A 25164-nucleotide genomic window follows, 5' to 3' on the forward strand; every position below is an offset into this window, starting at 1 on the left:
AGATTTCAGGGATCTTATGGATGAGTCACAATTTCAATCCGTGTTTCTTCTACTGTGTGTGTGTGTGTGTGTGTGTGTGTGTGTGTGTGTGTGTGTGTGTGTGTGTGTGTGTGTGTGTGTGTGTGTGTGTGTGTGTGTGTGCAGCTGCTGTGTCCGAAGTGTAGCTCCAAGCTGGGCTCCTTCAGCTGGTGTGGGGATCAGTGTTCGTGCGGCCGCTGGGTCACTCCGGCCTTCCAGCTGCACCACAACAGAGTGGACGAGATCCGGCAACTGAACATCCAGAAATAACACACACACACACACACACACACACACACACACACACACACACACACACACACACACACACACACACACACACACACACACACAGATACATGTTTTCAGTCCATGCAAGCATAAAAAGAAAACATTTTATGAGCTTTAATCCAACGATCCAGTTCACAATAATTTTTTATGTGTATATAAAACATGATGGATCTGTAATATACACATATACCCAAATAAAACCATATTTGTAAATATCAAAAGGCAAGTCTAATATTTTACTGGTCTGTATATTGCAGGAACAGAGAGAGAGAGAGAGAGAGTGTGTGTGTGTGTGTGTGTGTGTGTGTGTGTGTATGTGTGCGTGTGCGTGTGCGTGTGCGTGTGTGCGTGTTGCATATGCCGCATATGCCCAAAAAGGTCCCATGAACAACCTTCTCTCTTTTGGATGATGTCACCGCCTCATTATCCAAAATCAGCTGTCGGATCACAATCTACCGAAGACAGATTGCTTCCTCCAGGCCTGAATTCTTCATCCTTTCTCGCTTGAATTCAGAAATGTTTTCTTTCCACCTGAAGGTTCAGTGTGATTCACGTCCAGACCGATGAATCCAACGAGAAGATCTCGGTCTGAGTGATCTGTTCTGGCGTCCTGCTGCTGTGAGGCAGATGTTGGAAACACTCAGATTACGCTGCTCAGTCATAATTCAGATGACATCATATTTTCTTTAACCACAGCCCAAATAAACTCGCTGGAACATGTCAGTCAGAATGATCAATAGGAAGAAAGATTTTCCTCACACTAACGCCATCAATATGTCTTTAAAAAAATATTTTCTCAAGTTCTCTGTGATCCATTGTCATGTTTTGGTTGGTAAAAAGGCAGAAAATTGTACAAGACTTTTACTTATTCTTCTAATAACTAAAAGAACGTATTATTGTAATAAGTAAAAGTAGGTACAACACAGTTTTCAAAAACCTTGGGACGCTGTGCAAAATGTAAATAAAAACCGAATGCAATGATTTGCAATTCCCATAAACACATTTTAACTGCAAAAAGACAACATGTCAAATGTTGAAACTGAGAATTTTTTTTTTGTTTTATGAAAAATAAATGCTTATTTTGAATTTAATGGCAGCAACACGTCTCAAAACAGTTGGGACAGGGTCGTGTTTACCACTGTGTTGCATCAATTCTTTTTACAACACTGTAAATGTTTGGGAGGAGAGCAGTTTCTGAAGTTTTAAAAATGGGGTTGTAAATGAATTTACATGAATGCATGACTACATATGAGGCATTGCTTCATTTGAGTAAGTTGACATCAATATTAACAGAGCTGGTGGAGATATAACTTATTGATACGTTGTCGGAGCTCAAAAACAAAACATAGCTTCTGTTTCCTGGACAGCTGGTGTTTCAACACACGTGGCTCAGATTTAGATTGGAGAAGTGAAGATGACATTAATAAAGCCCAAAAGAGCAAACATCTCTCGGAGAGATACCAAAGGTAATAAAATCAACAGGTTCATTTTCAAAGGGCTCACAGGAAAATTAGAAAATGGCAAACGAGCTGGTGGGAAGTCTTGTTGATGAGCTGAAGATTGTTTGCATGGTGAAGAAAAATCCCTTCATGATGCACAGAAAGTCAAGAGTGCTCTCAAAGTTGTAGGAGAACATGTTTCCTTTTTCCACGATCAAGACAAGACTTCTTGAGCAGAACTTCAGAAGATGCAAATCTCGGGCACGATGGGCCGCAAGTTCTCTGAAGCTGTCGGATCCAAACCTTGTTCAGAGTGAAAGCTTCCTTTATTTACTGCATCCATGAAACAAACTCCACTTGTTGGTCAAAGCAAAAAAGGTTTATTTTTCCACAAAAATAATGTTTCCACGAGCATTATCATCCTGCAAGTCTGCCTAATAAAAAAACTTCAAATCATCCACAACGCAGCCAAACACGCTCAGGAGAACTGTACCGCTCCATCTCTGCTCTCGTGTCACTGACTGCCCAAACGTTTTATCACCTGAAGGACAGGTATGTGTCTTTCATACGAAGTATATCTCAAGCAAATGTAATATATGAACGGCAATATCTGAAGAGTAGCTGCAATTTAGCTGAATGTAAAAATGGAAAGAACAATAAACAATATTTAACTCCTCATACTAATTTGGCTCCTGTAGAAGTGACGCAGCAAAAATCGGCCTCCATTAAAATGATGAAGAAAGTGTGGAGTAAAAGAGAAACAGCTCATGAAGCAGTTCATCTGTGGAAGCTGCAGCTGCTGCTTTGACTGGTGTGACTGTCCGAGTCGTACCAGTATAAAGGAGCATGAAGTCGGTCTCCTGATCTCAGTCTGACCGAGCTGCAGTCCACCTGCTGAAGACCAGACTGAACGAAGAGAGACTCCACATCAGCCAGACCTGAAGGCGTCTGCAGTAACATCCTGTTCTCATTTTCCTCACGTCTCTCATGGTTTCAGATTCTCTTAGTTTGTGTGAACATTTTCCATCATCCAAATTCAGAATGCTTGAAGATCTGAGGCAATACATGTCAAAACTTCAGTTGTTACCATGCACTCACATCAATGAGGTTAATAGCAGTAGTGATGGCGAGTGCTTTGTTAGCCCTCAGCTTTGCCTCTCAGGCTACCAACGGGCTGCAGTACCTTACTGGTGAAGGTTGTTGTGGCGTTATGCAACTTAACAAGAATACAGAGTACCTGCAGACACTACCGAGGAACATTTTTCAGGTTAAAAGAATAATTTTATCTATATTTTTATTCTCCATAAATTGTTATATTAAACAGCAGTCAGTAAGAAGTCAGTGAAGCACAGTGCTCTAAGATAGTGTGTATACTGTTGTATTACTTAAAATAAAACATTTAAGGTGGTTTATTTTTCTTTCTTAGATACTGTACAGTCAATCAAAATCTGAACATTTTAAACCAACAAATGCGTCTAAATTTGAAGTTGGTCACAGAATATTTTCTGATTGTCAGACTGTATTTTGCCCATTGAAATGGATAAATTCCCATAATGTCTTAAAAATGATTTAAATCTATGATTAAAAGACAATTCAGGTTAGAATTTGAGGGTTTATGGTGATAAAATTGAGACTGCCATGTGGCTCAGATGATACTGTAGGTGTTCTGGACCAAATCCAGTTTTAGCTGCCTAATCTGGAACAAACAAGGAATCCAGACCAGATGTGGTTATCTTTATATGTGTAGTTGTGTTTCTCTGTTATTCAAGGAGCTCATGTTACAGTCAGGACAAGTTGAGATGCTGCTGAGACAAGCACTGCGTAGTTATATTTCTTTCATCTTGTGAAGGGCTCGTTGCATGCAGAGAACATGATCTCAGTCCAAAATGTAAAGGTAAAATATCCTTTAGAATAAGGCACAATGTAGATTTGTGAAAAATTGAAATGCCTCCATGTTACATGGCGATCTGTATGTGACCACCTGTGTTCACTCTTCTGTAGTAATACCTGGCAGCCACCAGGTGGGAGAGGAGCGCCAGTAGAAACAGCTGCACCTCTAACAGCTGATTGTTGTGTTTCTTCCTCTTGAACCAAACTTTCATTTCATTTTAACTTCTTATACATCTTATACATTGCAGAACTATTTTAAAGCGATTTCAAGGTTTAATATGTACGTTTTTTTTTCAATTTGTCCCGTTTTAAGCGCAAAACACTGTTCACTTGCTCATTCGTTATCCAATCAGTAAACTGGGGGACAGTGGGACGTGTTACATCCTGCAGATACACTATTGAATGAGGGAAAAGCTCTGATCTCTGGCCTGATTGTTGGTGAAAGACTGAGGCTTCTGAAACTGCTGACTCCTGAATTTTCTCTTTAACAGACAGAATTTGTCACCAACATCACGAGTCCAACCCGCCTTGTGTCCAAGCTGTTATAATCCAAGCAGGAATCTTTTTCTTTCAATTCATCTGTTTTTATGGCCATAGTTTTCCATCTAATTAGAGCTGCGTCCAGCAGCATAATGCACCAGGTCATGAGGAAAAGTTATAATAAATGGCTTCATCAACATCAGAGTGAGTTCAGTGGACTTCAGAGGCCTCCCCCGCCACCACATCTGGATCCAGTAGAACACCTGTGGGACGTGGTAAAAGGAGAGTGAATGTGCAGCCGACCGATCTGCAGAAATGATGTAAAGAATCATGTCAACATGCAACAGGATCTCAGAGGAAAGTTTGCATCAGCTGATCTACTAGTCAAATAAGAACTCTCCAGACCTTTGGGGTCATATGACTCTGGACTTCTAGTTGTTCCCAGAATTACTTCCAAACAAGCTGAAGCAGCTTTCAGCTTCCATGCTGCTCAAAGGTGGAATAGGCTCCCAGAAGACCTGAGACTTTTCTGACCTTTCTGTTCAATACTGCTTTTGGTTGAAATTTCTATGATATTTTAATTATTTTATTGTTGCTGCAGTAGGCTGCATTGCCTTTATTGATTGTGCCTGCTGCCTGTTTTTGTTGATTGTGTTGGATTTGATTGATTATGACTTTTCCTGCATTTTTAAAAGCATTTTGTGTTGCCTTGTGGTATGAAAGGTGCTTTATAAATATATTTTGCCTTGAAGAATCCATGGCACCAAGAGCTGAGGCTGTTTGAGAAAAAAGGAAGGTTCAACCCAGCATCAGCATGCTGTTCCTTAAAGTGCTTAGTGAGACTATACTGATACAATCAAAGCCAAATTCAATGAATAGCACAAACACTCAAAACGAAGGCACTGTTTGAAATCTTTATGTGGAGCTAATAACTATACATTATTACCTAACACTGAACGGTTATGATATAACATAGTGGTACAGTAAATTTAAGATTCTAATAATGAGGTACATTTTCACCAATGATCGCTGAGGGTGTTGAATGCACAGGTCCTCCAGTATTGAAAGGATAATGTCACTGAGACCAGTCCTGTGCAAACCTCCAAGTACAGTATGTATGTGCTGTCAGGTCCAACAGACACCTGGAAAACTGGAGCAAACACACTGGAAATGTGATGGCAGAGCAGAAGGAAGGAGGAGGAGGAGCAGGAACCACAAAAAAGGAGGGTTATGTAAAAGATGTGGAAAAAGGGTTCAAATAAGGCAAAGTGAAAATGTGTGAAATTGACCGGAGAAGAAAGGAGAAGGGGACGTGGCCAGACTTTTCCATGCTCTCATAAACGCTGCAGTTAGGAATCAATCGCAGGAGACTTCCCTTCCAGCTTCACGCACGTTAAGTCACGAAGGAGACACGAGACCATAGCAATCCAGAGTACTGCGCATGGTCACGTTTATTCTGCTGAGATCCTGCAGCTGCCATTTTAAATAGACAAGTATGGAAAAGAGTTGCTTTATCCTGACATCATCTCCAGAGAGAGGAGAACAGAAATCTGTCAATAAAAAGTGAACCTTTGTCTGCAAAGGCCTCGTCTGAAATATGTTATGTAGCTTTAGCATCATTTTAACTCATCAGTCAGAGCATACTTTTCTGTGTTCACCATCTTTGGTGTTTTAGTGTCAATGTTTGTCATTTTGTAAATGACCACTGGGGGCACCAAAGTCAATGTTTCAATCTCAACAGAAGAGAGAATGCTGCTTCTTCTTGCAGGATGTGCAGCTGAGAGCTGAGTGACAGCACTCCATCTTGTTTCTAATTTGGAAAGTACAACTGACATGTTTGGACAAAACTAAAGTGATATTTTGCCTCTGAAATTTAGAAAACAACCTTCCTCCAGGCAAGATGGTAGACTGACACCACAATGAGGAGGCTGAGTCGCTGTGTCCAGAATCTCTCCATGTTTACTATATAAGACACGACATCTAATCTATGTTATTTTATTTAAGTGAACACATTCTAAGCGTATAAAGCAGATGCCTATGATTGTTGCTGGGCTTTGTGGCAGTTTTGGTGTTCCTGAGTTGTATACCGTAGGAATTCTTTACAGTCCCAATACTGTCCCAATTGGCATCCATCCATCCATCCATCCATCCATCCATCCATCCATCCATTCATTCATCCATCCATCACCGCTTCACTCCGCTTTCACCCCGCTTTGCCCCGGTGTGAAGCGACAGTGCTAACCACCGCACCACCATGCTGCCAATTAATATCCATTCCTATATAAAGGTCCAAAAATGAGCAGCTTTACAATGGTTATAAATTTAGTTACAAACCACATAAAATAACTAGAATTTGATCCCTTCAGCGATTAACATTTGGAAAGTCCAGAGGAGAATTTATTGAATTTGATCCCATTTGTGTTTGCAGGAAGACAACAGGAAGTCAGCTGGCTTGTTAATTGAGAATCTCCGTCACGCTACTGGCTCAACAAAGAACAACCCTCAGGAGCTCTCTGGAACCAAACTTGTAGAATTTTTTCTGCATATATGCAGCTCAATGCATGATATGAAAGAGTCAAAATATCCAAGAAATGTATCCAGTGGGAGACTTGAATGTCTGCTTTAGATTTCATGACAGTTCATCCAGTAGCAGATATGTCATTCAAAATCCAAAACGGGAACTTCATGATGGCACGAGAGGAAAAGCTTCAGGATGACTGAAGTCCGTGAGGATTTATTATCTGGTTACCAGGAACCTTACAGTCCATGTAATCGTTGTTGAGATATTTTAATCTGGACAAAATCAGTGCACTGAATTACCAACAGACAGACCAACATTACTGCCATCGATTTTAGTGGGATTTCTGTGAAAATTCTTAGTTTTTAAAACATGTTTATGATGTGGATTTTATGGCTATGAGGCAGATTTGAATGGAAATCATTACTGGTTACATGCTGTTATTTAAGGGCCCACTGAACTCAGACTGCTACCAGTTTGAAGGCTCCACGTCTGTTCTTCTGACACTTCACTCAGCTGACCATAAAGGTATCATCCTCCTCTCCGCTGAGATGATTTCTTTAACTTTGATGCCCTGTATGAGGACGGCGTGAAGTGCAGGATTAAAGAAATCCCTCTGAAGTGCTTTAAATGGCTCACATATGGCCAATATGTCAGTAATTGAAAAAGTTCAGTTAGTTACTGATGGTGTTGGTGGAGCCTCAGGACAGCCGGTGCTCTCAGTTTAAGGCTCCTGTATGCCTGCAGCAGTGCGTCTGCTAATAAAGCTGACATTGAATTATTGTAGTAATAAAAGTTAGAGCAGTGATGCAGACGCCAGATGTTGCTGGAAACATAGAAAATGTTCAGTGATTTCTTTTTTGTTGTTACAAGTGTTGTCACAATGCCTGGATTTTTTTCCTTTCATGGCCATACTGAGGGTTCTCCACTCTTTTTGGAGTTCACAGTTTTTATTGCTGCTATTAAAGAAACATTACAGGTGTTATTATTTCAGTTTATTTTTACTTCAGTACAACAGTGTCTGCACTGTTTCTGGGGTCAGCAATAGTACTTTTAGAGCTTTATAGCTTTTTATCTTTTAAATAACAGAAGTTTGATTCCAATACAACAAATTGTAAACAAATTTTGGTCCAACTCTGCTGAATCTCACCTCAAATTTATTTAAATTCTTTTCAACTGGTTGCACACATTTCATCCCACAGTCAGCACACAGCAGTGACAGTCAAAACTTCATTTTTTGAAAAAAGATTAATTTGATTCAACATTTTTCCATATTTATGAAAGGTTTCTTTCTACAGACTCTATATAAAAGTGGACGTAGCTTTAGGGTCTGAAAAATGAGGCAGATGTGAAAGTGCCTTAAGCTGCAATACTAATATAATAATTTAATTAACTACAAACTGAAAATATGTATTAAAAACAATGATAAATATTAGGTAATGGGAAAAAAATATCCTGGAAATGTAAAAATATTGTTGTGAGGAATGATTATGAGTTATATGCAACAACCTTGGTATTTAAGTCTAAAATCAAAGTCATCTTGTTAGAGATGTTTTAAGTGTTTTTAAAATGAAGTTGAATAATGAAGATCTGTCACCCTGCGTCATCGTTTAATTCCACCTCGGTGAATTGATCCTGCTGTGCTTCATCTTCTGTCCCACTTCTGCTGTCAAATCCCTGTTCTTTAAATATCATTGTGATTCTGTCATTCTGACTTTCAGACCTCCTGATGCACAACCCTCCTCCTCCTCCTCCTTCTCCTCCTTCTCCTCCTCCTTCTCCTCACCCCCTCCTCCTCCACCTCCTTCTCCTCCTTCTCCTCCTTCTCCTCACCCCCTCCTCCTCCTCCTCCTCCTCCTCCTCCTCCTCCTCCTCTTTCTCCTCCTCCTCCCCATCACCACCAGATACGTCTGGTTTTCCTGGGAATCTCATACCACGTTCATTTCTGAGGAGTCATTTCTCCCCTCCCCTATCGGAGGTTTCTTCCCGTTTTCTCTTCAGGCTGTAAGAGGCTTTTTTCTTCCTGTTACAATTTATTACACAACTTTTTTAATGTCAGATGCTTTGAACCACTTCGGAGCACATAATGGTTACTTGTTCATAATGTGCTCATAAAGTGACTTGATTCGGCTGTCACTGTCAGACCCGTTCACCCTGCACGCAAGAAGCAACACAAAGCTTAGCGTGGAAAGGACCTGGGTGTCTTTCAAGAAAATTAGATCAGATATATTGAGCAGATGTGTCTGGATGCAGTTTTAAATAAGCAGAGATTTCATGTGGATGTCTGACACTTTTTTGGCTCTCACTCTTTCTCTTAGATGTTTTGCATCAGAGTAGATGTCTTTGATGAACCTGCTTCCTGTAACCTGATCCAATGAAGATTTCCAGGAAGGACAGCAGGAGAAAAGGCGAAGGAGCGGTGGAGGATGTGAGTCACGTTTAAACCCCCGACCCTGTGACTCTGCGGTTTCTGTGTCTGGGCTCTGGGGAAAACTAGGCAGGATTTCCACTTAAAGAGCACTCAGCAGGGATCTGCTGCTCTGACTGGACTTTTGGGAAAAGTGATTTTAATGAGGTTTTGTCTCAGGCTTTATTCAGGAGAATGATTTTTTGGCAGAGAAATGTGGGGGTCTGTCAAAAGTGCAATATTTGCAGATTCATGCAAAAAACATCTTTCCAAGTTTCTACAACAAGAAATGTCTTTCCTTCTGTTTCTTCTCCAGTTCTCAACTTCTGGCAGCAGACAGACACGGCAAACAAATTTATTTTCCTCTGTGTGAATTAAGTGTGATTTAATATCCTCTAGCCACTAATTTGTAATATTCTTCACAGATTTGTATCTCTACAGGCCACCTAAGCTCCTTGTTATATCTGCGTTGTCTCCATTACCTCACTGACACCACAACAACGTTATCCTGTCAGTACTTTGACTGTATTTCTCTCTCAGTCTGTCTGAGACTCTCAAAGTGATAAACCAGATGTTGAAATCTAAAGTCTGAGGGACACATTAGCCCTCTCCCCTGTCTCCTCCTTTTCTTCCTCTCATTCATCTTTAATTTTTACTTCTCTGTTTCCTCTCCCCTCCATTTTCTTTTTCCACCATTTTTCTCCTCTGCTCTCCAGTATTTCCTCTCAGGTCTGTCTAGAAGCTGAAGCACAGTCCCTTGCTGCATAAATATTCAAACCTCCACAACCTGTTGAACTTAGATTCATTAAATGCAGAAAGAAACTTTGTCCACATCAGGAAATAGACCATAAGCACTATATGTTTATTTTTTTTAAGTTTGTAACTAAACCTGCACGATTTACATTATGTTTTTCAAATTTCCTAGTATCTCCCCCCTCCAAAATGCCAAATACACATAAATAAAAACAACTTTTTCAGTAAATAACTGGGGTCTTAAAAGAGGCCAACAGAACAACGTGTTCCCTCAACAAACAGAACAGGACACGATGGAAACCTTGATACTGTCAGATCTGACCTTTACAAGCACAAAGGGGATGATGACAGGAACCAAAGCTCAGTACAAAGAAACACAGGCCTCTGTGGTGAAGATGTAGGAGGGCGTGTCAGACCCTCAACCTGTGCTCTTTATTTTTATGTTGAGTGTGGTGAAACTATATTTCTATTTCAGTTGTGTGGCTGTGGATACGTCCCTCCCACCCAGGGTTACACAGAGGGAAGGTTTGGCCCAAAAATACTTTAATTTTGGAAGATACTCTTTTCATTTGTTTATCTCGGGCAGCTGCAGCCTCATATTAACTTCCGATCAACTTTGGAAAGTGTTTTTTCACAAAAGGACTGTGGAGTTTGGCCCCTTACACTTCCACTGGAAGCATGTTAGAGCACTATTCACACCTGCTATTAACATATATCAGGTAAAGCTCTTTATTATTATTATTACTTATTAGTTAATTATCAGCTGGAAAATAGCATAACCAGAAGGATGGAGAGTGTTGCAATCTGTTGGCACCTTCTTTGATTTAAATGAACATACTGTAGTATATTTTTTGACTGATCCCTCTGGACCAACACGTGTTGACATCTGCAGTGGTCAGCTGTTTCAAAGAAAACATGTTTAAAAAGAGCACAAAGTCTAAAAAGACCAAATGGGATGTTACAGTATAATTTTAAAGAGTTCAGGAGCCAGTGGACTTACAGTTGAGTATGGAAGTCAGAAAGTGTTTGTTTTAGTCTATTTACAAGATTTGTGATAATAAGAATCATCCAATAACCCCAGCCTCTTTCTGTAACACAGAAAGAGTACATGTTTCACTACATGTTAATGCTGCAGGATCAATTATGAATCAGCAAAATGTCAAGGCACATATGCAATAAAACCTTCATAAATTTTGGCTTTTCTCCTTCTCCATGGTGGTGCTGGACTTCATACAGATGTTTAGATGGGAGGAGAATTTTTCCATGTGTCATCTAAAAGTCAGGACCCGTTGGTAAAAAAAAATAAAGAAGTTTTCATGTGCAACTGATCTCTTTGACGTCCACAAAAGACCCGCAAGGGCCCACTTTGAATTCTGAATTGAAGACCTTGTTTGTTCTTCCTCCATCTTCCATGTGACCTCTGACCTTTAGCCTCTCATCCACTCTCCCTTTCTTCATGTCTTTTTTTTCCTCAACCAAGCCTTTTTTTTCCTCAGTCTTTTTGTTTTCTATAGTTGATTATAACGGTCCTCTTGATTTGTGTGTTTACAAACCAAAGATCTTGATAACCATAAGAACCTCTTTCACTTTCCAACTTTTTTTCTTTTCTTTGTTCAGAGTTTGAGCTCATTGGCAGTCAGGAATGTGTATTTAGATACCACCGCTATCTTGAAACCAGACATTATGTAGTGTGTGTGCGTGTGTTTGTGTATGCTGTAAACCAGAACTTCTCCTCTGTGAACTTGAACTGATCGCCTCCTTAGAATGTGCTTTCCAATGTTCGTGTGTATGTATGTGTGTGTGTGGGTGTGTGTGTGTGTGTGTGTGTGTGTGTGTGTGTGTGGTCCCCCAGCTTTCAGACAGTTATAGCAAGTGGGTCAAAGACTGACAGTTGTACAGAACACACACACACACACACACACACACACACACACACACACACACACACACACACGCACACGCACACACACACACACACATGCATCCACTGTGCTCGATGAGTCATTTTGAGTATGCAGTGGAGGTGAATGGGCATCTTTCTTCTGCATCCTGCTAGGTGGTCACTCACCACACACACACACACACACACACACACACACACACACACACACACACACACACACCACACACACACACACACACACACACCAAACCACATAAACATGAGGGTTATATAACTTTTGATGTCATCTCCGGAGGATCCAATCAGCTTCAGTGGAGGAACATTCCTGCTGTAATTCATGCATTTGTAATTAATATGTCGTTTATGTTGCTACATACACCTTGTTTAGTTTTTTCTGAGGTTTAGTTTCTGCCACAGTTTGCTGTGTCCCATTATTTGAAGCTGTTGCTAAAACCCAGTGCCAGTGAGACTGTATCATGGAGAAAAAGGGAGAGCAGTTTCTTTTACAATTATTTTTCCCTGGAAAGTTTTGGGTATGTGTGTATGTGAGTTCTCTGGAGAGTCCATCATGGGTCAGAAGCTGCAGAATGAGTGCAAAGAGCCCATAAAAAAAAGTCCGTGAAGCAGGTATGAACTCCCATTGTGCTCTGAACACATGTTCTTCTTATAAATCATTTTGTTTTCAGGCTGTTTTCAGTTGATTTGGACTGATTTCATGCGTAAAGAACTGAGCTGAACTAAAACAAGCCAGACTGGAGTGACATGTAACTACTCTTGGCCTTATCAAGCAGCCTTCATCACCCTGTTTGAATCTATCAGGCTTTCTGACATGTTGAAGGTCAAGACCTGAGCATTCCCAGCTGGAGGTTCACCAGCATCTGGCCCTGTGCTCATTTTCCACCCAAGGATCCTTCCAGTGGCTCTGCTGCTTCCAGGAAAACTAAACCAGACTCCACAAATCATGTCCACTACAAGCTGGACAGGCACAGGACACACAGGGCGGAAAGAAAGGGAGGAAGGCTAAAAAAATTATCATTCACCTTAATGTTTTTGAAACATTTTATTATAAATTAACAAAATAAAAAGCAAGCCTGGAGGTAAGCAGTTAAAATCAACTTTGTCTTTTTTACAAGTGAAGCAGTCGTGCTAGTTTGAAAATGGTTTTAAATGGATGAACTTCCCACCTGAATCTAAAGCTTATGAAGAACACGAATCAGACATACAGTAAAAAAAACATTCAGTACAAACTTTGATTACGTAAGAAAATAGGCTGCTGCTTTATTACAAAATCAAAAAACAGAAGCTTAACAAAGCTTAACTCAACTTAATAAAGCTTGACTTAAAGTCAAAGTATCCGCTTTTAGTCTCTGTAGTTCAACATTCTTTGGAAAGCTGCTGATTTTTAGAGACTTCATAGGCAAATATGATCTGATGTTGTGCATACATCATTAAAAAGAAACTTTGCCTTTATCTGTTTCACTCTCCGAATGTTAAGAGAATTTACAAAAATATATCAGATATCTTGACTTTTAGTCTCTAAAACACTGGATCCCATGATGCAGTTTTATTAGTTTCATTTAAGAAAGGAGGTTAATTTTTTTTTTTTATTAGGTATTATTTTTCATGCCCTTAGTTTACAAAACAATATTATAAATAATCTAAAGAATGTGATTAACAAAGTCATTTATTGGCTTTTTTTTTTTTTGCACTGTTTCTCAGTGGTTAATGTGCACCAATACAACGTTGTACAGTCTGAATTTCTTCAAACCAATCAGTCAGTCAGACGGATCAGGACGGATGAATAGGGTGGAGATAACAGCAGCACCGCAGCCTGACAGGTGCACATGTAGTGAACTCTGGGCTCCATTCGTACTGTCTGGGGCTGAAAATAGGGACTGGCCGAAGTGCATGTGAGTAGCTGTTGTTTTGGGAAGAACCCTGGACAGCGCTGTGTTGTGTGTTGATCGAGAGACCGACAGACAGTACACGTCACCGGATTGGGTTTCTTGGCTTAATAGCTTTTTGTGGTGATAAATAAAACGTTTCCCTCCGTTGTGGCGATCCACAGACAGAAGGGAAATAAAGAGTCAGAGAGAGATGGAAATCTGTAAGCAGCTGTTTCGAAACGTCTTTACCTGCTAATTTATTGTGAATTCTTTGATTATTAAATGTAAATAGATAATGCTTTTTGTTTGTGATGACACTTTTGGTCGGTTTTAACAGTTACCACCTCAGCATTGTCCAACATGCTCCCGGCACTGTAGATTTTTTCATTGATGTTTTTCCCCCTGACCTGCCCGAACAGTTTCCTCTGTGTGTAGAACAACCTCCTGGTTTACAAATTAAGCACCGCAAACAGTTATACATGGTTTTTCATAAATGACAGGAAGTGTTCAATTTGTTGGAAAAGAATAAGATGTGTGTACATATAGTATATTTACATTCATTCATGTGGCCCGTGAGGTTTTGGGCTTCTCCAAAGATACATTTTCTGAGGTCTCTTGTAAGTGAGTGCTGTTCCTGCTGGTTAATATGACGTTGATGTGTGTTGCAGAGCAGCCGCACACTCAAAACACTGAATCTGACTGATCCACAGTCATTTCAAAATAAAACATCTCTTCATTTCTTCTGTTCCTCTGCTTTGTTTCAAGCTACTGTTGATTTGCTAAGCTACTGAACATCCATCTAACCATCATGTATTCCATCGGTGAGTCAGGTTTTTTTTATGCTAATAAGCGAAGATGACATCATACATCATCTGATGTCCGTCATCCCATGCGTACAGCTTCTTGTCCAGCGGGCAGTAGGCCACCTGGGAGGTGTGCGCGTGCGTGTTCGTGAATGCCAGGCTGGGAACTGTGTGTGTGAGCGTGTGCGTGTCGAAGGCGTACGTCACGTTGGCGTAGCGACGCTCCATGCTGTCCACCGCGTAAAGCACGCCGCAAACCAGAAAGCTGTTGCCATAGCGACCGCGCCGAAGACCCGTGCGAAAGCTTCGTATCGGCTGCAGGTCTCTAGGGTGGAGGTGGATGAGTAGGATCACCTCCTGGTGGAAGCCCTCAGTGTCCAGCGCCGGATAGAGCAGCCACAGGCCAGACTCATCCACAGCAAATTCAACCTGCAAAACAAAACATTATGGGATTTACACACAACCACATATCTAAAACTCTCATTCCAATTCAAGTTTACATTAACTTCAGGCCTAAAAGCGGCAGATGAACAATGGAAAACACAACCAGTGACTGGTATGTCGTAGTGATGGTCCTTTAACCTGATAATTCATGAATTAATCAGCTTGTTGTTGTGGTTTTAGGACCTGTAACATTACAGCAGCTGGTTATAACACTGATAATCTCACTGTACTGTTCTTACTCAGCACTGAACACCACACAGACAAAGTTAGCGGGTAGCTGGAGAACATAGTTTAGTACCTGAAATGCCAAATAGTTCTTTTAAGTGTTGGTAGAGACCAAAAACAGAGCTAAAAACTGAATAATTGACCTACATAGATCAAGTGGACACAAAGATAACTTCAAATGAATGCTAACCTGTTCCATGTTTGCTGGTTATGTAAAAAGACAACTATTTGCTAAAAATACCCCACATTTACATTTTCTCATTTTCCCTTTTTCTTTATTTAAAACCTCGGAAGATCCATTGAGGGGAAACCCTCATTTTAAGAGCTGCTGACGTACAGACATTAAATGAATCCGGGGAGAATTACAGCAATAGCAATAAAAGTAGAATACATAAATTATATCTAAAAACAGGTGAGGACAACTTAAAAGTATGACCATTATAATCAATAGAATTAGCAGTTAAACTTTAAAATTGTTTCAGTGGTACTAACGAGGTCGACTTCAAGTTTTGTTGAAGCATGTTCCAAATATGCAAGTTTTTTATTGACCCAAATGGCTGAATTCAAAAATATTGTTTTATAGAAATGTATTATATGATGGTGTTATTAACAGAAAAAAAAATGAAAAACTATCGTAATATTTCTTACATTCAAAAACAACATCAATTTAGTCTTTCCACAGTTTAGAAGTTATGTAAATGTTTTGAAGGAGGTTGTAAAGCAGCAGTAGATTTAGTGCGGCGGACTGAATCGAACTACACAGGAATAAAGGACATTGTCATCTGTGTGTAAATGAGAATTATAGTTTTGTTTGGTTTTGAGATTGGACGATAATTATCTAATATAGTTTTTTTTTACCACCTTCATGGGGAGGGAGGATGTAGGCAGTCTTTCAAACTTTGTGGGAATAATCTGAGAGGTAAAGCAAAGATTACAAATAAAAGCTGTGCTGCGGATAAAAAAAACCCCCAAAAAAACAGTTTGAATTTTTTATCAGCTGTTGATTTTCACTAATCAAGACATCAGCCATTATTCTATTGGAGACAGGAGGTGAGCTAAAGGAGTAGTTTTCAATCGATGCAAGTAGTTTTAAGGAAGGAAGATGTCTAGGAAGACTATCGAATAACTGACAAGATGCAGCAAACTGCTAAATGCAAATTTATGGCTAGCAGTTAAGCAGCAACTCCACACTTAACACACAGTGGTGATCCATCATCTCACGCTCCCAAACTAATGGATTCTGTGAATTTCCCAGAATTTTTAATCATTCCTTTGAAGATTTTTTTCCGACACCAGCAGCAGTTGTTTCTGCTCCTTACTATTTGCCCTTTCATGATTTGTAGTTTTTTTGTTCCTCTTACTGACCTTAAATGACCCTTTGAGGAGTTCAAAATGTACAAACCCAGAGTGTAAATCACCATGCAGGGTTAGTTCAGTTAAATCAAAATGAGAGTGAAGAACACCGTGAATCTTACTTCAGTCTGTGTGCGGTGAACCTGCTCCTCCAGTAAAGCATCGTGTAACGTGGTCCAGGCAGCCACGTATCTGTGTCTCAAGTCGTATCTGATGACGTCCCTGCTGAAGGCCCGGTTGTAGTAGAAAGCTCCGTTAAACACCACGTGGCCCGTTCCAGTGAAGCTGTACGGCAGCTTGTACGTATTACTTGCCTGACCTGAACGGGAAGAACACGCAGAAAACACACATGCCATGCGTGACCGTCAAGGAAAGAAAAGTGTGACCATGGCTTCGTATGACAGTTTTATACAACCATCATTATCTAAAGAAAATATTTTATCAACTCACTGCACCAAAAAAAAACAAAAAACTGTAATATAACTGTTAGCTCAATGGATACTAATATTTCAAGCTTTCTAACCTCTGAGTACTGGCTGGTGATAAAACCATGTAGCCACCTTCATAACATTAGTGAAATGAGAAAAAAATGTACAAATGTCCATGCTAATGTGGAGATGGCATTATGTCTGTGAAGAAGCAAACATTAGGAATTTAAGATCATGTTTATTTTTGACGTAAGATAACAATTATCTCACTAGCTGTTTGATTTGTGAAGGAATTAAACCTCAATTTTAGTTTCAGTGTCCCATTCCACAATTTATTTTTATTTTCGGCTTGAAAAATGAACGAAATTTATGAAATTATGTGTTTTTGCAGCGCACACATATTCAAATCCCAGGTTGTGCTGAAATCAAAGACCTCAGTTATCAATTGCATGTATCTTTCCGTGTGCACCATTTTATTTATTCAAAGACCTGAGGTCAGATAAGCCCTCTTAGCCCTGCTGATGTTGAAATATCTCTAAAGTTACCGAATTAATTTTAAATTCAAGGATCTGATTATAATCTGTTAATCTAATCTCTATGAAAGGCTGTGTGTTTGCTTTTTTCTCTGTTTCTACTCATGTTTTCGTCATAAATCTATTTTCCTTTTTAATTGGTAATTTCCAGTGGCTAGCAGGGTCTGATATTGGAGTTTTAATTAGAGGACTAAATTACATCACTTGCATGAGTTGTAGGTCATGCCTATATATGTTGTATTTTGTAAAGCTTGTAAGAACTGGATTGATCAAAGTACAAACAATACACAATTTAACTTGTGTTGTCAGACTCATCCAGATCTCATAACATGTTTTTTCACTCGTGTACAGTGTCAGGTTGTTGGAAAATGGAAGACAAATCATTGCTAACAGTTTTAAGTCTACCAGAAACAAAACACAACTTGAAACAAAACCAAAGGTTAACAGAACCTTAATGGGCTGGAAGATGAGGGGATTTAATTAAAAATGAATATTTTCTTGGAGCAGATTTGTTTTAGGAAATTCATTAGATTGATTACGGAGCCTGAAAGTGGGACTCTCTTCGGGTTGATAAGATCTTACATTTTTTTGAAAGTAGATTTGTCTTAAGACCTCTAATTGTACTGACTAAGTGAGCAATGTCCAGATTTTTGCAGCTAATTTATTCGCAGTTGTAAAAGATGGTTTGAAGGGGCAATAGATAGAAAATAAGTCGCGTCTGGTATTAACACTTCATATTTTAGGAGGTTACAGTGAGAGGCAGTCTGTCTTAGGCTCTCAGAGGCTTAGCCATTTGGCATCAGGAAGTAGTTGGCTTTTTATAACTGATGATTGTAATGTGAGATTGTTTGGATTATTGCTTATCTTCATTTTTAGTATGATTATAGTAGCACTATGTGTTTTTCTGTTCACTTTGTGTTGTCATTAGCTGCAAGAAAGATCCATTTAAAATTATTCAAATAAGGTCTTCATCTGGTTTGTTTGCCACATAAACTGCCTCAGTTTGTTAGATCGCTGGATGCCGAGCTATCAGAGCTAATCAACACTATTTCTTCATATTCTGTGGATAGTTTGAGTTAATTGTTATATTTTTATATTAAAAACTTAAATGTTGCATTGTTAAATTAGACGTGGTTTAATGGTTTGGAACAGTTGAAAATAGATGATGAGTTTATTCTCTTCTACACACATAAACTCATACCTAATTTGAAGGTGTCCATATCTCGGAACTCCAGTAGATTGTTGCTGTAGTGACCACTCGTGAGGTAGATGACGTTGCCATGGCCGCGGGCATCTCTCATCCAGGCTCCATCACTGAGTCCATAAGAGTTCTGCTGGACTGGTTCGGAGATGCTAGCTACTGTGTCTTTACACACCGCTGTAGGAACACACACAAAAAGTGACATCATGAGTCGGGATATAAAATATGTGCAATCATTACCAGATGGACTATTATACCATATATACACAGATGAGTCAAAAACAATCATCATCCATCAGTGATGTCATCAACCATCAGTGATGTCATCGTTGGTTTGTGAACATTATGAATCCTCCAGTTCAGATTCTGTCCGTCACCATCTTGCTAGTTCGGAGCGGTTTGGAGCAGGAAGTGACCATATTTGGACGAGCTGGGGGAGGAGCCAGAGGTGGATCTGACCGATCTGATCGGAAACCTGACGATACTACGTCCCGCCCACCGATAGCTGTAACCTGACTGCACCACAGGCCTGTCAATCAAACAGACACGCCCCCAAAAACAGGTCTTCTTGAATCTTCTTTTCTAATGAATGAGGGATTATTTTCAGATGGACCTCCAGAAAACTAATAAGAAGGCGTGACTTTAGCTAACAACACCGAGATAACTGATGGACACATTTTATTCACTTTGGATTTGATGAGAGAAGTTGAATGGGAGTCTATGGAGCCGGAGGCTTTTTGGAGCCGACCTCTAGTGGCACTCGCTGGTATTGCAGCTGAAGGTATCGGAACCATTTTTCAGAGCCAGAAGCCGAGAACACTTTTATATCCAGTCTATGCTCAAAACGCTATGACCACGCCTGCTGTTGGTCTTTCACATGCCGCCAAACAGCTCCAACCATTCAAAGCTGTGACTCTACAAAACTTCTGAAAGTGATCTGTGCAGACCCTTCATGTCCTATAAATTGTTGGAGCAGCACATCCCCCAACACCCTGACACCAGTTCATGGTTTGTCCTTCCGCAGATCACAATAGGTTCTTTCAACTGCTGACCCAGAGCACTCCAAGTCTTCCTATTTAAAAGATTCTCCATCCGAGTTGTCTGGTCATAATAAGTGTTGCTGAGGTCTTTATACATGCCTGTTTCTCCTGCATCCAACACACTGACCACTTGAACCAACTTACCGTCAAATATCCCAAACCTCGACATGTTGCATTATTCTCAATGTTATTAGTTTCATTTGTGAGTGGTCATCATGTTTTGGCTCATCAGTGTAACTTTACCGGGCTTTTTGGTCGTCTTTAGTTGGTCAGCCGGGCTCTCGGTCCAGCTCAGTCGACTTTTGCTTCCTGGCTGAGATGGAGATGCAACAACGGGTGAACCAATGTTGGTGTCTGAGGGTGAGATGGTCTGCAGGGTGACAGGCATGGGGGGCTGAGCAGCAGCTCTGGTAGTTGTAGTTTGCTGGGATGTGGTTGTCTGTTCGGTTGTCGTTGGTTTTGAAGTTGTTGTCGTGGTGGATTTAGTCTCTAGTTTGATGGTAGTGGGAGCTGCTTTGGTTGTAGTTGTGGTTTGTTGGCTGGTTGTCGGGGGAGCTGTTGGTTTATTTGTGGGTGCAGAGCTGCTCAGAGTCCTTGGCAAGTTCTTGTCTTCTGGTTCTGTGATCACAGCGGTTGAACGTCCGGTACTCTTGGTGAAGAAAGTCCTGGTGGATGGAAGCTGGTCTGCGATCAGCAACTCCACTGAAGCGTTTGTGGTTCGAGTAGCTGTAAGACGAGGACAGACATAAGCAATATAATAATAATAATAATAATGATAATAATAATAATGTTTTCAATACATCTGTAATTTAAGCCATGTTGTCATTATAACAGCTCTTACCATTTGACTTACTGTCCTTTCCTCTCCCCTTCTCATTCTCCTGGTAGCTCTCTTCCTCTGCCTTGTAAAAGGTCACACCCCTGATCACCACATTGTTCTTGTCTTTGATTGGCTGCTTTGGCTCCGTCTTCTCTTTGATTGGCTTATGAGTTTCTGTCTCATTCCTGGTTGGTTCCTGTTGCTCCAGACCATCTTGTTGTTGATTTTTCTTGAGCGGACTTTCATAGTTCTTCTGCAACATAAAAATGTGTCTCATTTTACAAAGAATGTGGCAATTTTGGTACATATAACAATATTGATATTCATCGAGGCTTCTGATTTTCAGATAGTTATCACCTGCTTTTGGGCATAGGCCGCTGCTCCACTTTTAAGTCCTGTACGCTCCAAGTCGTTCGCCTTCTTTTTTTTCTGCTGGCTCTTCTTGTCTTTATCCTTTTCTTTCGCTTTTTCCTTCACGCGCTCTTTCTCTCTCGCTTTTTCAGTCAAGTTTCGGATGAAAGCCTGAAATGTACCAAGCGGTTGACATGGAGGGTAAATGTTGAACAGTCTGTCTTGAAGTGCAATTCACAACAACAGTTTCCACATCCACAGCTGCATATTGAACCATGGTTGGAGTCCAAGCTGATGGCAATGTCATAAATCTCTCTGGTTTGTACACGTTTAATATATTATCATATTAGGATGAGCCCTAGAACATTTTTCCACTTCAGTAGATGAATATGCAAAGCTACTGGTCTCAAACTTTGCATGAATAATACACCATCTTTAAGTAATTAAAAGAAGTATTGAGGTTCATAAAAAAAACTATCCGATCAAACATTTGCACTAAAAACAACAGACATAAATCACCTCCTCGTCTGTTCTCTCTCTCCAAGCCCAGATAACTCCGCAGCACACTGATGTCAGATTTTAGGACCTAATTTGATGAAACATCTTCAGCCTCATTCTTAGATTGAATTAAATTAAAATTGTATTGTCACAAACCACTGGCAGATATGTCAGATTGTCAAATTTTCATCCCAGCATGTTTAAGTGCGGTTAAACTGTAGGACAGCTGTATGGGAAGGCTATGTGCACAATCCTCTCTTTGAGGATAAGAAAAGTACAGATCTTCCCAACAGAAAAGTAGGAACTGGGACAATCAGATTTATTTTTCTTGTCCTGACAATTAAAAATCTCAAGTACATTCTCGTATTTGGAGCTGTAGTTTTCAGCTAAAGGAACACTAAAACGTCCATTTGCTAATTGCCAACCGGTGTCATTCTTCCTTATGGAACAGATATGTAATCTGTAGCTGTTTAGGTGAGAGGTGGCGCCCCGGCAGAGCGTGCAGGAGGATGACAGAAACGTCATTAATATGCCCACCTGCTCGCTGTGAACTCTTTCGGACAATGACTTCATATTTACACGTGGGCTCTGTCGAACATTTCACAGTAGCTGGAGGGGTGAAATCCATTTGCTGTCCTGTCCAACTGATTCAGACGTTTGCGTTCTCACATACAGCTCCTCTGGATCATGTCTGGATTCGGTCAGGGTTGTGTGAAAGCAGCTTGTGTGTGCTCACCCGTTCCATGTTGTCCACCCTGGTCAGCAGCTTGGTGGTGACTGAGTGGAGTTTTAACAAGTCCAGTCCATACAGAGATCCCTCCAACAAGTCAATGATAGTTGCCAGCTAAACAGACAAAACCATAGAGATGAATGGTATGAAGGAGGCATAAAGTCTTGGAAAGAAGATAACTTTTCAAATGGGTAACATCGTTAACTAAAGTTCAAACTCCAAAAAGAGATACAAGAAATAATTTGTCCTCAGTAGCCAACAGAAAAAAACATAAAGTGTGTGTATGTGTTTCTACCTTGATGTCATCTTTGCTCGCCTCCTGCAGTTTTTTGAATCTGTACTCTCCCTCACAAGGGTTAACGGCTGAAGGCGGAGCCATGCACAGACACTTCTTGCAATCGGTTCCCTTGGTAACGGTCTCTACAGTGTAAAAATCCGAGGACAGTGATGCCGGGTTGCTGTCATGGATACGGCTGCAGTCCGAGCGCTTGATAGGTCGAACAATGCAGCGGCACACACAGTCGGACCCCGATGACACAGTTTTCACTTTGTCATAGTCACCCAGCAACTGAAAGAGAGGGACAGGCTCTCTTCCTCAGTACCTTTCTCAATTCCGGACAGCTCAGATAAAAGGAAACTTAAAATAAATAATACACTGATCATTACTTTAAATGCATGTCTGACATTTTATATTAGCCTCAGAAATATATGAAGCAGAATTCAAACTAAAAAGAGAGTTGCAGACTGTGAGATGAAGTGCAGCTGCAGCAGCGGAGAGCTGCCTGGGAGGAAGATCACTGGAGGCGTTTACAAACAGGCACTTTTTGGTTTGGAGCTCATATAGTGTGAAGGATAGGCCTGTTACATAACCAACCGCCAGAGGGATGCAGAGTGCACACACACACACACACACACACACACACGCACGCACGCACGCACGCACGCACGCACACGCACACACACACACACACGCACACACACACACACACACGGCTTTGGGTCTGATTCACCACGTCATTTAAGATGAACAATCTTAAATGATTAAATGATTAAAGGATTAAAACACAGACACAAACACAAACCTGTTGAAAGGAAAAATAAAGTACAGACCAACTTTTGCAAACTAAAAACTGCTGTCTTATAGCCACCAACCTCAAATCCTATTTCATATAGCAAATGGGAAATTTAAGGTTTATAGTTAAAAAAGTAATAAAGTTCAATGGGTTTCTCAGGACTTTTTCAGGCAATTCTCATGTGCTCGTCACTTGATGTAAAGGATGGAAAGTTTTGCTGAGTCAACTTAAAAGTTACAGCGAAGATCTTGTCTGATATGCAGGATTGTTGGAAAAGAGATCAAAGGAAGGGTCCTAGAAAGAGGAAAATCCAGCAGGTTGTGAGTTAAAGTTCAAGGTTTTTAATATGTCCAATTATTATCAAGTTGTTTTTTAATGGCATGGCCCACACAGAATTTCACTTATCAATTCAATTTTACAATCACACATCTATTAATCTTGTGATTAAAAAAAAGTTTTAAAACTGATTATTTTATATGACCAGTGCTGCTCAGTGTTGAATGATGCCGAATAGAAAATGTCTTCTCAATTATTTGAAATCTTTCTTGTACCATCTTTGTGCGTTTGCAGTGTGAAATCTCTCATTAAACTAAATGTTTGTTAATAAAGTTCGGCGTTGAATAAATAAAGCTGTATGAAGGTGCATTCACTGACCTGGCTAATTATATTCTCCTGGTTGTCCAACTCGTCCTCCAGAGGCTCGGCGGTGGGCGGCTGAACAGGAGCGTCTGTCCCCGGGAACTGGTGCTCACCTCCCCGCTGACTGTCCTCCACTTCAGCCGCGGATGGAGCATCTTTGTGCGGCTTCCCCAGCTCTTTGGCATCGGCCGACATCATCCTCTCCTGCGAGGAGCCCGCGCTACTGTCCGCTTCCAGAGCATCGAGTCCGCTCACAGCACAGCATAAAACCAGTAGTGAGAATCTGCGCCACATTTCTCAGAGTTTCACAGAACCAGATAATGAACGTCACTGTGTATAAAAGCAGCCTCAGGTAATTATCAGTTGTTACCAGCAATGACTGCAGGTCCAGTCTGACGGCGCGGAATAAATACAAGCCCACGTATCCAACAATCCATCAAACAACCAGAGGGTTTGTCTTCCCAAAAGCTTTAAAACAATAAAGGTCAGCGGGTCCTCAAATGGTCCAAGTTCAGCCTTTACAACTTGCAGACTCAGATCAGGGTTTTTTTTAGTTTTTTTTTTGATAAAGTTATGAAATTAAAAGTTTGACCAAAAAAAATAAAGAAATTATTCAAACTAAAGCACGTTAAATAAAAAAAAGAGCTCTAACTCGGTACCGTGTGACGTGTCGCCGGTGAGTTGGGTGGTACTGACGGAGGAGACAGTCCTCTACACCGGCCCCGGTCCAAGCAGGACTGACTGCGCGCGAGCCTGAGAGGGAAGGAGCGATAGAGCGCGCGCGCAGGATAGAGCATGAAGGGTGAATCCAGGTTGGACGCTTGAGATTAAAGGAGCAGTGTGTCGGGTTGGTTCTGGGGTTGGTTAAATTCACTCTTAATGCAGCTCTACAGTCAGGACAGAAAACGGATTTATTTTTTTCCTTTTCCACATGGACATGCTGACTTTGCAAAAATGCCAATGTGTTATACTAAAGGGGAGTTTTCTTTATTTAACCCTTTTTATTTAGCCACGGCAATTTTTTTTGTCTGCTGGAAGGAAGACATCAAACACATTTTGGTGAGGTGACACCAGGAAGCCCGTTTCCAAGTGAGATGAAAGAAAAAAAACATCCGACGAATCGTAATGAGAAATTATCTCCAAATATTGATTTACTATTTCTATATTGTGACTTAATATCTAAAAAATAATGAGAACATTTCTCAGTATTTTGACTTAGGCCAACAAATCAGGAAGTCTCATGTACTAGCTATATTAGGGCAGGCATGGTTTAGGTCAGTGGTTCTCAAACTTTTTTTGTCACGCCCCACTTTGGAGGAAGAAAAATGTTCATGCCCCACCGCCCCAACAAAATTGTAACAAAATGGTCCATGTTGGATTTTTATTGAAATAACAACATTTTGTGACTCCTCCATCTGTGCTTTTTCAAATAATAGAATAA

General features: G+C 40.5%; 2 protein-coding genes across 3 annotated transcripts in view; one reads left to right on the forward strand and one right to left on the reverse strand.

Annotated features, from left to right (window-relative positions):
• dusp12 (dual specificity phosphatase 12) overlaps positions 1-23955 on the forward strand; it is a 28273-nt gene extending 4318 nt beyond the window's left edge. The window contains exons 8-9 of one of the 2 annotated variants that reach the window (XR_011179492.1): positions 8955-9064; positions 23781-23955. Coding sequence is in view for 1 of the 2 variants with exons in the window: in XM_069173285.1 (XP_069029386.1) it covers positions 145-288 (144 nt within the window). In the remaining variant the exon portion in view is untranslated. Of the gene's footprint in view, positions 1-144; positions 516-8954; positions 9065-23780 lie in introns of those variants that run through there. The other variant, XM_069173285.1, reaches the window with a different exon arrangement.
• Positions 12751-24435, reverse strand: olfml2bb (olfactomedin-like 2Bb). The gene is made up of 9 exons (XM_069173284.1): positions 23739-24435; positions 22307-22579; positions 22018-22125; positions 20790-20954; positions 20454-20685; positions 19856-20338; positions 18573-18749; positions 16533-16729; positions 12751-14817 (listed from the first exon to the last, which is right to left on the reverse strand). The coding sequence occupies exons 1-9, from the start codon at positions 24015-24017 to the stop codon at positions 14428-14430; spliced, it is 2304 nt and encodes a 767-aa protein (XP_069029385.1). The 5' UTR covers positions 24018-24435; the 3' UTR covers positions 12751-14427.
• Positions 24436-25164: the final 729 nt, after the last annotated feature.

The sequence above is a fragment of the Embiotoca jacksoni genome, unplaced genomic scaffold, assembly GCF_022577435.1.
Source record: "Embiotoca jacksoni isolate LCO1_2020_lvr unplaced genomic scaffold, fEmbJac1.0.p SCAF_59, whole genome shotgun sequence".
NCBI classification, from domain to species: domain Eukaryota; kingdom Metazoa; phylum Chordata; class Actinopteri; family Embiotocidae; genus Embiotoca; species Embiotoca jacksoni.